This window comes from Cucumis melo, chromosome 4, assembly GCF_025177605.1.
Source record: "Cucumis melo cultivar AY chromosome 4, USDA_Cmelo_AY_1.0, whole genome shotgun sequence".
Taxonomy (NCBI): domain Eukaryota; kingdom Viridiplantae; phylum Streptophyta; class Magnoliopsida; order Cucurbitales; family Cucurbitaceae; genus Cucumis; species Cucumis melo.
The window spans coordinates 25,279,850-25,294,278 of NC_066860.1; the positions used below are offsets into that span (position 1 = coordinate 25,279,850).

The window sequence follows — 14,429 nt, forward strand, 5'->3', positions numbered from 1 at the left end:
CTTTTACTTCTTTCAATAATCTTCAATAATATTAATTCTATAATTTAGAGATACAATATTAATTTTTTTAAAAAGTAAATGAAATATTATCATATTTTAATTCATAACTAAACTTAAAATAAAAATAAAGAGGCTAAAAAAAAGTTTGCATTCACTATTTAATATAAATTAATTTTGAAACATCTCTATTATTAATTATAATTATTAATAAAATATTAATTCTAAATAATAGTAAAAAATGATGAGATGTAACTCTGAATTAGATAACTTTTTTTATAAAAATATGAAAATATAATTATTAATCGAATACTATTATAACTTATATTATTAATTTTATATTTTAAAAAATACGTACATCCACTTACTACGTACGTGCAAAAAACTAATATAGTTAAATAGATAAAACACCAATTACCGTCATAAAAAGTTAACGATTTGATTTTCCGTCCCATAATTTTTAACTTTAATAAGTAATAATTTAGTTATTGTACTTTTAAATATTTATAACAAATTATAAATTACTCTGTAACAACAATACATATACAAACTTTAATAAAAGGTGGATGATTAAAATTAAGAGTTTATTAAACATCGGAGTATCAGAATAAAAAGTGTTAACAAACGTTCAAGAACAAACAAACAAAGTTAAAACCAGAATATTATATGTAATTAAGTATTAACCACCATTTGGCATAATGGGATTTTTTTTTTCTTTTTGTTATTATTATTTGTTCTCAAATTTTCAATGCCTTTAAATTATAATGAAGACAAAAATATTAAGATATAGGAAATTGGTGTTATGATAATAACCCTATTGGTTTCTTGGGGAATCAGCATGGTAGTTGGATGGTTCATATCAAAGTGAGAAAAAGAAAAAAATCAGTTGAACCACTCATGCTTCATTACAAAAAGAAAAACACAACAAATTCAAATTAACAACACTCATTGTGATTTTGTGAAATTTCTTTGTGGTTATGGTGATGTAACATTGATTAATTTTAAGTAATTGTTGTTGCTGTCACAAATTTTTGTGGAACAATGAAAATATATCCCATTGAGGATATTAAAAAGATTTTTTCTTTCATTTACAATATCAACTTTTTTTTTTTTTTTTACATTAATTAAAAATATAAAACTTAATTGATTATTCAATGAAATTATACATCAATGCTATTTTGGAAACTATTTTTATTTCAAACTTTTAAAATTAACTATTTTATTTCAAACTTTTAAATTTTAAAAGTTACATTTAAAAGATGCGTTAAAAATTAGAAGTTTCATATTTTAATTTGGATAGTCATACCTCACTTTTAAAAAATAATTATATTTTTCTTCATTTTCTATGATTTTCATTTTATTTTAATTAGAATTGAATAAGAATTCTTAGCCACATTTTTCTAAGAAAAATATTTTTTAATCTCTCTTTCTCACTGCTTTTTTTTTTTTTCCTTAAATGAACATTTCAAAGGAACAATTTTTCTATCATTAAGAAGGGAAGAAATTAAAAAAAAAAAAAAAAAAAAAAAAAGGTTTTTGGGAACAATACCCTGTGGATAAGAGATGAAAAAACCCCACCTTTCATAGAGCAATAATTTAAAAGAAAAAATGGGTATGAATGCATCAGAGACAATTTTCATGTGGGTGGAAAATTTTGAATGATGAGTGGTTGAATTATATTTATTTAACCATCTTAAAAGAAATTGAAAGTCATATAAACAGTACTATTTTTCAAAAAAGAAAAAAAGAAAAAGTTGTGGGTAAACACTAATAAACATTGAGAAAGAAATCGATATATTTAATATAGCACATGCAGGGGAGATCCATTCCATGTGTTGATATAAATTAAAGGATGTGATATTCAAAATCCTAAATTTAAAATATAACCCAATCTTTTCCTTAGATTATAAATAAATTCTAAACAATGTATTTTATCTTTTTCATAACTTTGAGATTTCGTTCAAATTATACGAATTAATATATATTTTAAATTATCTATGATTCATTTCGTATATAGTATAAAACAACTTTAAAATTTGAAAGCTCAACGAACATACATTTATGTACTACTTAGTCTATGTAAAATTTACAAGTTTATCGGTTATTTTACCAAAAATAAATCAAATTAACCATAAATATATATATACTTTTTTTTTTTTTCTAGAACCATTCTCTCTCCCACTCTAAAACCATTCTCTCTCCCACTCTAAAACCATTCTCTCATTCTTATCTCTAAAAGAAAATAAGAGAAGAGAGAGGGAGGGAGCAAAGGATAGAAGTACAATGACATACATAGACAAAAGAATTAAAAAAGAAAATATGAAACAATAATATAAAAATAGGTCCCTTGTTCATGAATGATGTTTGTTAAGATGATGGCTGTGTTTGTAAGATTCAATGATTAATTAAAAACTACAAATCCTCATAATAATGCACATTATCCAATTAAACCTTACCCTTACCCTTAATTATATTGGTGTGTAGCAAAAGAAACTCAACATATATTTGAAATGTGATCTATTAAATGTACCCTAAAATTTTGCCCACATCACATGCAAAGCCATTTTGAAGTAATAAAATTTTGCCCACATCACAAGAGTGTTGTTTGACATTCTAATTTATAGCTAAGCTTAATTTAACAATAAAATTGATATGACGTTTCATTTTAAAGGTGAAAGGGTTAATCTCAAGAAACATAATCAATAATCACCAAAGCATATCCTTTCAATATGTTTTTTCTCTTAAATTTAATTTTTTCTATGCTTTTCTTGGCATGACGATAAATTCACTGTTTTTTTTTTTTTGAAGAATTTTGTGGCAGACACTGTCAAAATTTAAAAGAAGTGAATACCAAATATTATATTAATTATATTTTTTTGCACAACAATGAGAGATTAAGAGGGATTAAAACCTCTCACTTTTGAAATGGAAGTCATGTCAATTATCATTAAGTTAAGTTTTCTTCAACAAATATCATTATTTACTTAAACTAATAACTTACACGATAATGTATACTTTGTTATCGATTACCAAATAAAATATAAATGGATAGATCACAACTATAAAAAGCCACTAATTGATAATTGCGTGTTGTCCAAAAATAATTAATAAAGACACTTGATTCATATGATGGCTTTGAAAGGTCAATTTTTTATTAGGGATGATAGGTTATATCATGCATGTTATAAAACTATGTTATTTTTGTGCCCAAAATTATTAACATATGAAAATTTAGAGAAAATCTATGGGAAAATTAATTTTATTGAATCAATAATTTTATCAAAGTTATTAACTATTTTTTATGATATATGAAGTAAAGTATTGTTAATGAATTAATAACTATTTTTTATGATATATGAAGTAAAGTATTGTACCTTCAATTTCGAGGCGGATAATACCAAACTCATATCCATTTCACCATAGGAATGATACAAAATAGTTATAATTTGGGTGTTTTAATTGAAACCCCACTTGAATCCTATAAGGTAGGCAAACAATAAAATTCTTTTTTTTTTTTTATTATTATTATTATTAATTATTATTATTATTAATTATTATTATTTTTTGTGGCTAAAATAATTAATGGTTAGTTATTTGATGCATAGTTTGTAGGTAGCTCAATTAATAGCAAATCATAAGCCACAACTGTATTGGACTATTTTCTATGATAGCAAAAGAAAGCAAAGAAAAAGAACATGCTTATGTGGGTCTTTTTTGTTGGTCACTTTTTTGGTTACATGAAGGGCACAGATTTTGGGACTAAAATTACCATCAAACCCACAATTTTTTTTCCCAATTAAAATTGTATAACTTCAAGGGTAAGGGCAAGAGAGGTCAATTATCCAAACCAAAGATATATATGCTATTCAACTGTTCTCATTCCCCAAAAGTGAAAAATGGATAATATTGTAGCGAAAGAGACCGAGACCGTTGAACAAAAACACATGACCAATAATAATTCTACTGACAATTCACTTATCATTTTTTTTTTTAAAAAAAAATTATTATTATTTTTTACGTATGTAATACAAAATTAAAAATTATATCCTTACTAAGATATATACTAATTCAATTAAAAGGAACAAACAAAATCTAATAAAAGTTTTGTAGATTCATAAGTGGTATAATTACGATAAAATCATTGAAATTATTGTATGATTTGAGAGGATAAAGAAAAAAGGAGAGAGGTTGAAATATTTGTGAGGAAACAAACAGAAAATGCTATGAATTTGGGAAGCAAATGAGAAGAAACCATGTTTGTATCATGTGAGGATTGTCCCCCTTTGCCATGTGCATTTATTTTGCTCAAGTCAGCCTCATTTTCTCACCTTTTCTTTCTTTCTTTCTTTCTTTCTTTCTTTCTTTCTTTCTTTCTTTCTTTCTTTCTTTCTTTCTTTCTTTCTTTTATTAACTTTGATTTGTCATTCACATAAAGTTAATTCACTTCAAAATTATTGTAAAAAGGAAAGGAGGGCATTGAGGTTTCTATTTGTTTTTGTTGGTTTCTCATTTGTCTTACCTCTACTTAGTATCCACCAAAGTTTTTGTTTCTTTTCTCCTTTTCTTTATCTTTTCATTTTAGTTTTCCTTCCACATTTGTTTTTCAACTTTTTGCATTTTAAGATTCTATCCAAATTTTATTCAAAATAATCCTTATTTAATTACATAATAAATTGGATTATTGACTCTAATAAACTTTCACATCTATGGATTAAACGTCATACCATCCATTTATTAAATCATTACAAGTGTATTGATGGTAATATATAAAAATGTTGATTCATAAAAAGTTATTTATTAAAATAGACATTTTGAAAAAGCTTAATGCATACAAATTTTAGAAACTAAAATGGAAAATAAGTTTTGAAAATTTAATCACCAGGATGGAGATATTGTATGGTAGATGTCTAACCATCTCAATCTAAATTAAAAGTTTGTTTTTATTTTTTCTTTCAAAATTTCTATTACTCAATAATGTTTTTAAATAGTGATGAAAAAAAGAGATGGATAATAATTGAATCATAATAATGCTTTTATATGGAAAATAATTAGTTGATGTTTCAAATTATTGACCCCTTGCATTTTTTTAAATATCTTTCTAGCAACTAATTCAAATTACTTCTAACTCAAATTATATATGTGTTGATGTTAAAATCTGCGTCGTAGAAACAAGCAAATTGACATCAACATCAATTTTTTTGTAGGAAGAAAATTGTGGTCTATAAAAAGAAAACCTGCATACCAATACGAAGTGTGTGCTACATACACCAATATTTAGTTCAGAGAGTAAACGAGTGTGGAAGTTGGGAAGTTAACTTAAGAGTAAGATTCAAGTTATGTATTTGGAAGTTATAATGATATGCAAGTTAATTTGCGATTTTGTTATACTGGAGCATGTCGGATAAATCTCGTATACTAATTGGATTTCTCAACCGTAATGGCCAAGGACGAGTGAAGGGATGGGTTGACCAAAAGACCTAACTAGGCATCCATATGTTGTTAGTTGGGTTCCTTGGGGGGGGGGGGGGGGGGGGGGGGGTTAGCCCAAATGGCCAACTCCCTTTCCTTAGCCTATTCATTATGTCTTGGCCTAGATTAGACTTCCCTTCTCTCTTTACTTATTGAACTTAAATTCTTTCCGTCCAAAGTTACATATAGTGTGTAATCAAATTTATATGTGAGTTCAAAAACTGTGTTGTAATTATTATTTTCAAAAGACAAATAATGTAGTAATTGTTTTCAAAAAAATTAAAAAAAAAGAGAGAATACTAATCATGGGCCGTGGGCCTAAGGAAGTAGTGAGAACTAATGGGCCAGAAGATTTATGAGATTTGTCGACTTTAAAATGAAACATAGGTAGCCATTTTTAGAATAATTATTAAGTATGTATTAGTATTTTAAAAAAATTGTAAATATTGCAAAGTCTATTGGTGGTAGACTTCTATCATTAATAAACTCTTATGATTTATCAGTGATAGACCAACATTTGCTATATGGTCTATCAGTAATAGACTATTATCATTGATAGATTTTGACAGATTTTGCTATATTTGCAATTTTTTAAAAATATTGCTATATACTTAACTATTTTGAATACAATTACTACATTTACTACTATCCCAACATAAAAGTGTTCGTTAGATTGTCATATTTTCCAAGAAATAACTTGGAATCACGTTTTCCAATGATTTATAATCCTTTTTTCCATTAAAATAAAGTCGATAGGACAGTAATGGCTTCGGAAAAATTGTTTTAAACGATAAAACTTTTAAAGAAATATTTAAAAATGTAATTCTTTTTATAAACTAGATAGACTATTATTATCATGATAGAAACCTTTCTAATGATTGGCTTCCTAAGACAATTTCAGCAATTACTCTGTCCTGAATGAGTAAGACAATTTCTACATGTTTTTTTTTTTTTTTTTTTTTTTTTTTTTTTTTTTTTGTTGTAGAATACCTAATGTTAAGCTATGTGGGTAGAATGCACACCCGCGGGTGCCCCAAAGTTTTTTTTTTTTTTTTTTTTTTTTTTTTTGTCTAATTGTAGTATAATTTATTTTATTTTATTTTTTTATGGACAAAGATAACCTCTTTGATATCAATGTTACCGTAGATATTTAAAATAAAATCACCAAAAAATCTACTTAAAAAAAAAAAAAAAAAGCAAATGTAAATATTGAAGAATGTTAGTACTTAAAAAGTCACCGTAAAACTTGCTCACCAAACTTTAACTAGACTCTATTTCAAGACAGAAAACAATATTGAAAAATCTTTGGTTATTGTCTTGTTTTTTATTTTAGGGTTATGCTTGGTTTTTTTATCCATTTTTTTTTTTTTTACCTCAGTTTTCATATTTCTTAAATAAAAAAAAGGTTAAATCTAAAATAAATTAAAAATCTAAATTGAAGGGAAGGGTATATTAGTCAGAGTGTATTTGAACGGCTAAATCAAATATAGCCGTTACTAGTTTCCATAGTAAGCGAATTATATGTTCTTTTTCCTTTTTCTTTTCGCTTTATTTTACTCCCAATCGCAATTATATAATCTCACGATTACGAATCAACACAATCACGATTCGTCTCTCTCTCTCTCTCTGATCTCTCTCGAACGGACAAACGCTCCTCTCTATATTCATCAATCGACTCTCAAGTGTTTTTCTTATTATTGTTGTTACTATTCTTTTTATGATATTTAGTTTTTGAGTCTTGCTATCTGGTATACTATATTTGTGAATCTTTCCAATTTATCTGGTATATTTCTAAGAAATTCGTTTTTGAATCGACTCTCAAGGGTTTTCATTTTTGTGCTGCATTATCAATCAGTTTTGTCTCTCTTTTTTATTTGTTCTGTTGGTCAATACCGCCTTTTTTTTTTGTTTTTGGAAAATTAACGCTATGGATGCAGGATCTTTGAGTGCTTCTAATGCCAATCACTCACGCTGTCCCCTGCAAGAACAGCATCTCCAGAGAAAGCAATCTCGAGAAAATGTAAGCGTTTGGTTGTAATTGTAGAAACCGGAATCCAATAATTATCTGAAAGTGAATTAGTTTTTATGTTAGGAATCGATGGATCAGGGTTTTGACTTCTGCCCCTTTTTGGATTCTTTTCTTTGTAATCACAGTTGGATAGATTTATTCCGAATCGATCAGCAATGGATTTTGATTATGCGCACTACATGGTGACTGAAGGAAGGAAAGGTAAGGAAAACCCTTCTTTTAGTTCGCCTTCTAGGGAGGCTTATCAGAAGCGTTTAGCTGAGACATTCAACATGAATCGAACTCGGATTCTTGCGTTCAAGAACAAGCCTCCTGCGCCGGTTGAGTTGATCCCAAAGGAATTCTTCTCCTCTGTTTCTCATGATAAACCTGTAAAGGCCCGCCGCCATATCCCCCAGGTGGGTTGCAGTTTAGGTGTAGGTGTTTGATAATTTTCCTCGATGAGAAGATGAATGACTTTTTGTCAAGAAACTATCAATTGGGTAATCTTCTGATATTTGGATTTTATTTATGGCAGACCTCTGAAAGGACATTGGATGCTCCTGACCTTGTTGATGATTACTACTTAAACTTGTTGGACTGGGGCAGTGGCAACGTGCTTGCTATAGCTCTTGGCAACACCGTGTATTTGTGGAATGCAACTGATGGCTCTACTTCAGAGCTCGTTACGGTTGACGACGAAGTTGGTCCCGTAACAAGTGTAAGTTGGGCACCTGATGGTAGACATATTGCTATTGGGTTAAACAACTCAGAAGTACAGTTGTGGGATTCGACCGCAAATAGACAGGTCTGTATATTAGTCTTGCATTTTTAAACTAAATTTTGTATATTCATTCAATAGGACAGGATTTGCTAACGGGCGATGATTCAATGCAGCTAAGAACTCTGAGAGGTGGGCATAGGATGCGAGTTGGCTCTCTGGCATGGAACAATCATATTCTCACCACTGGAGGAATGGATGGGAAGATTCTGAACAATGATGTGAGAATTAGAGATCATATAGTGGAAACTTACAGAGGCCATGATCAAGAGGTCTGTGGTCTAAAGTGGTCATTATCAGGGCAACAGTTAGCGAGTGGAGGGAATGACAATGTCCTCCATATCTGGGACAGATCAATGGCATCTTCGAACTCAGCAACTCAGTGGCTTCACAGACTTGAGGAGCACACTTCTGCAGTCAAGGCCCTTGCATGGTGTCCATTCCAGGGCAACTTGCTTGCAACTGGAGGAGGTGCTGGGGATCGCAACATTAAGTTTTGGAACACCCACACTGGGGCATGTTTGAATTCTGTTGACACTGGTTCTCAAGTTTGTGCTCTACTGTGGAATAAAAATGAGAGAGAGTTGCTTAGCTCTCATGGTTTCTCCCAGAACCAGCTCACTCTTTGGAAATACCCTTCAATGGTGAAGATGGGAGAGCTCAATGGCCATACATCAAGGGTCCTCTTTATGGCTCAGGTACTTGTAAGATCTTATCGTATGCTAACATTAAAATACTAAACCTTAATGTGAGCATGAGATTTTATGTAGATTCTCTTGATAATATTGACAGTTTCTTGTCGAGTTTCATATTATTTCTAAGGTTAGCACTTAAGTTTGAAGAACTTTTCCTGATTGCTTTGTGTTGCTGTGACGTTTCTGCAGAGTCCAGATGGATGCACTGTGGCTTCAGCAGCAGCAGATGAAACATTGAGATTCTGGAATGTGTTTGGGACTCCAGAAGTGGCTAAACCTGCTCCAAAATCATCTGTTACAGAGCCCTTTGCTCACCTCAATCGCATTCGATAAACTTGTGTGTGTATATCTCTATTTTTGTTTTGTTTTGTTTTCAGTGTAACATTGTTATAGTTATACAACTGGCGAAGGAGATGTTGTTGTATTGATAAAGAATTATCGCTACAACGTTTTGTTGTTTGTTGAGAGTTCATTAGAGTTGGGATCATTTGAAATTAAAAAGGTCCATGTATGTAAAAACTTCTCTGAATCATTTGTGATGAGGATGTATATTAATCTGTGTAGCTAATTCTTTGATGTATATTACATTTACTGGATATTCATTTCATGTTGTGTAAGCTTTGGGCGAACTTTCTGAAAATTGGCAAACTTTGGCACACCTGAAACTAGCAAATGTCACTTTATATAACTGTCAAAGCCATTGGGAGTTAGAGATCCCATGAAAGGATTAAAAGGATAAAATTCAATAAATAAAGGATTTATACACGTTTTGAATTTTTACAGATTGATAACAAAATATGAGTAAATTTTACCGAAGTGTGGAAGGAGTTCCATAGTGCACCTAGCCAAACCACGTTTCGCGAGAATTAATACGCATTTTCCTTTTCTTTTGAACAGTTCCAGAATCCTTCTTGCACATCTCGAAAATGCGAACGGAAGAGGAAGGCCATCACAGAGAAGAAGAAAAGGGAGAAAATGTTACACCCTGGATTATCGTTGAGCATTGCCACGGACTCAACTCTACAAGGTAGCCAAGATTATAATATTTTCTCATATTCAATCAATGGATATACCCTTTACATCAACCTCTACAAGGTAGCCAAGATTAATATTCTCTCATATTACAAACACTGACTTTCTTTTTCAGAATTGTTTCATACATTCACACTCCATATACTTTATTCACAGAAGAACATTCAAATGAGTTAGTTAAAGATTTGAACATATTTGGTTTTCTCTATATAACAGTTTAAATCCTACAATAAGAAGTTGTAACAACTCCAGCAAATTCAACAATCTCCACCTTTAAATCAAATTCTCCTTGGCTTGATCGTCTTCATTCAAGGTAATTTCTCCTAAAAAACCGACTAGTTTGGGTAGAATCTAAGCAGTGTTCAAATTTAGAACGCACCACTGCCTTAGTGAAAAAATCTGCTGTATGATAAGTTGATTTTGCTATGTTCATTTTATCTCCGTAAATGCTTTGTTCTCGCTGGAAGTGTGAGATGAACGCACCTTGGTGGTTATCACACGTAACGTTTACTGTTTTCTGTCTATAGCCCAGTTCTTCAACAACACAAGACCATGAAACCACATTGCTTCTTAAGTTTCTGGCTGTGAATTTTGCGTTGGTAGCTGATAGGAAATGTATACAATAAATAACAGGGATCTTTTATCTTGGTCTGTCTCCTATGAAATTAGAAGTCACAAACCCTAAACCCTAATAACTCGCTTATCCCCAAAAGGCTATCTTCATTTCTACACAAGCGCCAGCTTTGTGTAGCCAACATAGCCTGATTAAAAAGTGAGAAGTCCCTAAACCCCAAACAACATGACTTAAACAACACCTATTCATCAACTCTCTTTGATAATTATTATCTTTAGAAGAAGTTAAACACAATGCTAGTAATTCTATAAGCAATTAAAAACCAATTTAGTGTTTTTTCTTCTTAGTGTCCATATATGTGAAAGAGCTAAGCTTTCTATACAGCATGATCCAAATTTTTCGTAATTTGAGAACTGATTTTTAACTATAATTTATTCACAAGATTGAGATTCTAATATTTTTCTTATTATTTCAACTTTCTGATCAACAACCTTGTAGAGAAATGAAGCAGCTAAGATTTAAAGCAACAATCGAGTGACGGATCATGATAGTGGTACACAGTCCTTGTAAAGAAGGGAAAGAAATGGCGAAGAAAGAAGTGCTAAGGGGTAATTTTGTAGAGTTGCTTTGATGATGATGTAAGCATGATGTCAAAATTCTTAAATTTTGAAAACTAGACAAAGTTCATTTTTGAATTTTGTTTATTTCTTATATGTAAAAATGCTAACCTCTTTTAATAACATGTTAGTGTTTAAAGGATGTTTTCAGTAGTCGGTTAAAACCCTACTAGACAACCTCCATTACTCTCACATCCCTACATATTTTGTTTTTCAAGTTCTAATTAAATCGGGTTTTGATTGAATAGGAAAGGAAAACAGTATTTGAAAAGTAAATTATAAATTTGAATATATCAGATATAAAATGTAGAAGATTTGGATAGAGACTTTGTTACCCTTTCCATTCTTGGTTGTTGATCGAGGAAGAGATAAATAGAAACAAAAAAAAGGCTAGGGTTCCAATTTCTGGAAGAAGCTAGTGTTTTAAAATTTGATTAATTTGAAAGTAAAAAAAAAAAAAAAAGAAAAACTAAGTTGAGTTAGCAACACAACATATTTATAAGTATGGCAAAATTTTATCTCTCATAGATGTTGATCGACATTGATAGCTCATCGAGATAAATACTGATACATATCTATCAATAAAATTACAACAAACTTTTATATATTCATATGTATTTCTATTAGTTATGCAATTTATAACGATTTTCTTTAAAATTATAAATTTTTCTAAAAAGAAAAAAACTGGCATGGGAGAGAGATAAAGTGGAAAGAAGAAAGTGAAAAGGATGAAGAAAGTAAAAGCAACCTAAAGTAAAAGTCATATAATGTTTAAAAAAGTAATAAAGAATGAGGGAAAATTGCACCAAATGTCCCCCAATTAGAAAATAAATATAATATATAATAAAAGGAAACAATATTTGCAAAACTATCAATTTTTTACGGGTTATATGGTAACTTTTTAAAAATGTCAATTTTATCCTTCGATTTTCTTTCTCTCATGCTATCAGTGATGATTTCTATCACTGATCTATCAATGATAATTTCTCAATGACAACATGATTAATACGTTAATATGTTTGAATTTATCACCGATAATTTGAATTTTGAACTTTTAAAAGTTGCAACTACATCCTTTTTATTTATACTGGTCTCTTTTCTTGTCCATTTATATTGATATCTTTTCTTGTCCATTTATGCCAAAAACAAACAATTACAATATTACTTTATTGTAGCAGTATCTTGATATCATTGATATATAGTAGTCTATTAGGAATATTATTTATAGATGCTATTAGTAATATCATTCTATTGTTATCATTGATTGGTATTACTAGTGATAGCAATAAAAGAATATCATTGAAAGTAGCCATAAAAAATATCAATTGATAACCTAATTAAACCTCATCAGTTCAAAATTGATATGTTTTACCAAGAAGATATCACTTATGAAAAATATCCTTCTAATGATATCACTTAAAGTTGCTATCAACGATATCCTCTAATGCAATCATTGATAGATAATGTTAGTGATATCATTTTATGTTGATAGCAATATAGAAAAATCACTTATAGTAGCTATCAGCAATAATATCAATTGTTAGCGACATCACTGATAAAAGATCAGTGATAGGAACTGATATCACATTACTTAAGTTGAAAGTTATCACTAATAACAATTATCAACAGTAGCATCTAACTATAATAATTAATACTATATTTCTCAAATTGAAAGTTATTCTACCTTTCGGTGGTTATAATTGATAAAAGCTATCGTTGATAGTCATTATCAATTATATGGACTGATAACATATTTCTCAAATCAAAAGCTATCATTGATAACATCTATTAGTGATAACAACACACAACAACTATCAATTTCCATCAATGATAGTTTTCAACTTGAGAAAACTAGAAAAAAAAAAAAGTACTCGTATGGTGACAAGTTATCACTGTTAGTAGCTATCAGTGATATTCACTAATTGTAGCTATTAGTGATAGCTTTCAACATGAAAAAAATAAAGAAGAAATGAGTGAAATAATCATTTCTCAAATTGATAGCGATCAGTGATGAAGCTATCAACATCATTGATAGCAATTATCACTGATAGATGTTATTCGTGATATGTTATCGGTGATAGTTGTTATCACGGATTATATATCATTGACAATCTTTAATTTGAGAAATTTGGAAAGAAACGCCCAAAATGGTGGTTGAACATGAATATTTTAGTTTTTTACCATTTTTATGCTATATATGCAATTATATTTTAGTTTTTTACCACTTTTTATGCTATATATGCAATTATTTTATCTATAGATGTTCATTTAACCCATGGGGACAGGGCGGGGAATGGGGGAAGGAGTGGAAAAATTCTTTTTCCTGTTGGCAACATTGGGTCAGGGTCGAGGAATACATTCCCCGACCCTAGCCCAACCCCGAACAAAAATATAATTAAATATAAATATATATAATTAAATATAAATATAAAATATTTATTTATTTACTTATTTGATAATATGTAAAAGAGTAAAAAAAACTTATTTTGATATTTTTTTTCTTTCCTTCTTTTCTCTATTCCATTTATTTATTTATTTTTGCCTAATTTCATTTTTATGTTGTGAACTTTGACTAAGAAAAATCAAAGTTTGACTTTAACTTAATTGGTCAAATGACCAAAATGTCCCTTTGACTAATTACTTAATTACTAAATGTTAGAGTTAATGATTTGATTAGGTGTTGATTATATATGAAATAATTTATATGCAAATTGCATGTAAATTTCATATAAAACTTCTCATTACTGAATGAGAAGAGGATGATGATATCTCTAGAAAAGAACACCTAAATGATACACTCCCCATCTCTCTCTATATTTCACTTCACAAAACCGAGTCCACAACTCCGTTCTTGGTCTTGAGCATAGTAGGTCAGCTTGGTGGTTGTCCTTGTTCGTGATTTTCAGGCAGAGAAGGAAAAGAATTCAAAGAAAAAGCCCAAAAACTATAAAAGGTAAATTCTTCGTTTACCTTTTTGGCTTCTCGCTTAGGACCATCGCATAGCATGTACATGTTAGCTTCTAAATCGTTTAAATACATATAGAGTAAAACATGATCTATATCTTCCGCTGCAGCATGCCTCTAGTGGGTTTTCTATCAAAAACAACATTGGAAATGTATATACATTTTAGTAGACGTGGATTGGAAAATTAGATTAAACTTTAAAAAATGGAGAATATTTTCCCGCAGGGAATTCCCGCCCTGTTCTCCGCAGAGAAATTAGTGGGGATGGGCAATGGGATAGGAGGTGGGGACA

At 29.8% G+C, this 14,429-nt stretch overlaps 1 protein-coding gene and 1 long non-coding RNA gene across 3 annotated transcripts; both read left to right on the forward strand.

Moving 5' to 3' along the window:
• Nucleotides 1-7,002: 7,002 nt before the first annotated feature.
• On the forward strand, nucleotides 7,003-9,895 carry LOC103500295 (cell division cycle 20.2, cofactor of APC complex-like). Of its 2 annotated transcripts, XM_051083264.1 has the most exons (6): nucleotides 7,003-7,486; nucleotides 7,621-7,893; nucleotides 8,013-8,282; nucleotides 8,372-8,953; nucleotides 9,140-9,287; nucleotides 9,848-9,895. In XM_051083264.1, exons 1-5 carry the CDS (start codon nucleotides 7,394-7,396, stop codon nucleotides 9,281-9,283), a joined length of 1,362 nt encoding a protein of 453 aa, XP_050939221.1. In that variant the 5' UTR covers nucleotides 7,003-7,393; the 3' UTR covers nucleotides 9,284-9,287; nucleotides 9,848-9,895. The 2 variants fall into 2 exon arrangements, with proteins under 2 accessions (XP_050939221.1, XP_008461771.2); XM_008463549.3 differs by lacking the exon at nucleotides 9,848-9,895 and having other exon boundaries at nucleotides 7,004-7,486; nucleotides 9,140-9,552.
• A 21-nt stretch (nucleotides 9,896-9,916) lies between these two features.
• Nucleotides 9,917-11,323, forward strand: LOC127148875 (uncharacterized). The gene is made up of 3 exons (XR_007820069.1): nucleotides 9,917-9,977; nucleotides 10,199-10,295; nucleotides 11,055-11,323. It is a non-coding gene; the product is annotated as an uncharacterized LOC127148875 (long non-coding RNA).
• The last annotated feature ends 3,106 nt before the right edge of the window (nucleotides 11,324-14,429 follow it).

What these genes read in the sequence shown, in the direction of transcription:
- LOC103500295 (XM_051083264.1), top strand. Translation starts at nt 7,394, where the DNA reads ATGGATGCAGGATCTTTGAGTGCTTCTAATGCCAATCACTCACGCTGT. An exon ending in CCCGCCGCCATATCCCCCAG is followed by an intron (nt 7,894 to 8,012) that starts GTGGGTTGCAGT and finishes TATTTATGGCAG; the next exon opens with ACCTCTGAAAGGACATTGGA. An exon ending in GGGTCCTCTTTATGGCTCAG is followed by an intron (nt 8,954 to 9,139) that starts GTACTTGTAAGA and finishes ACGTTTCTGCAG; the next exon opens with AGTCCAGATGGATGCACTGT.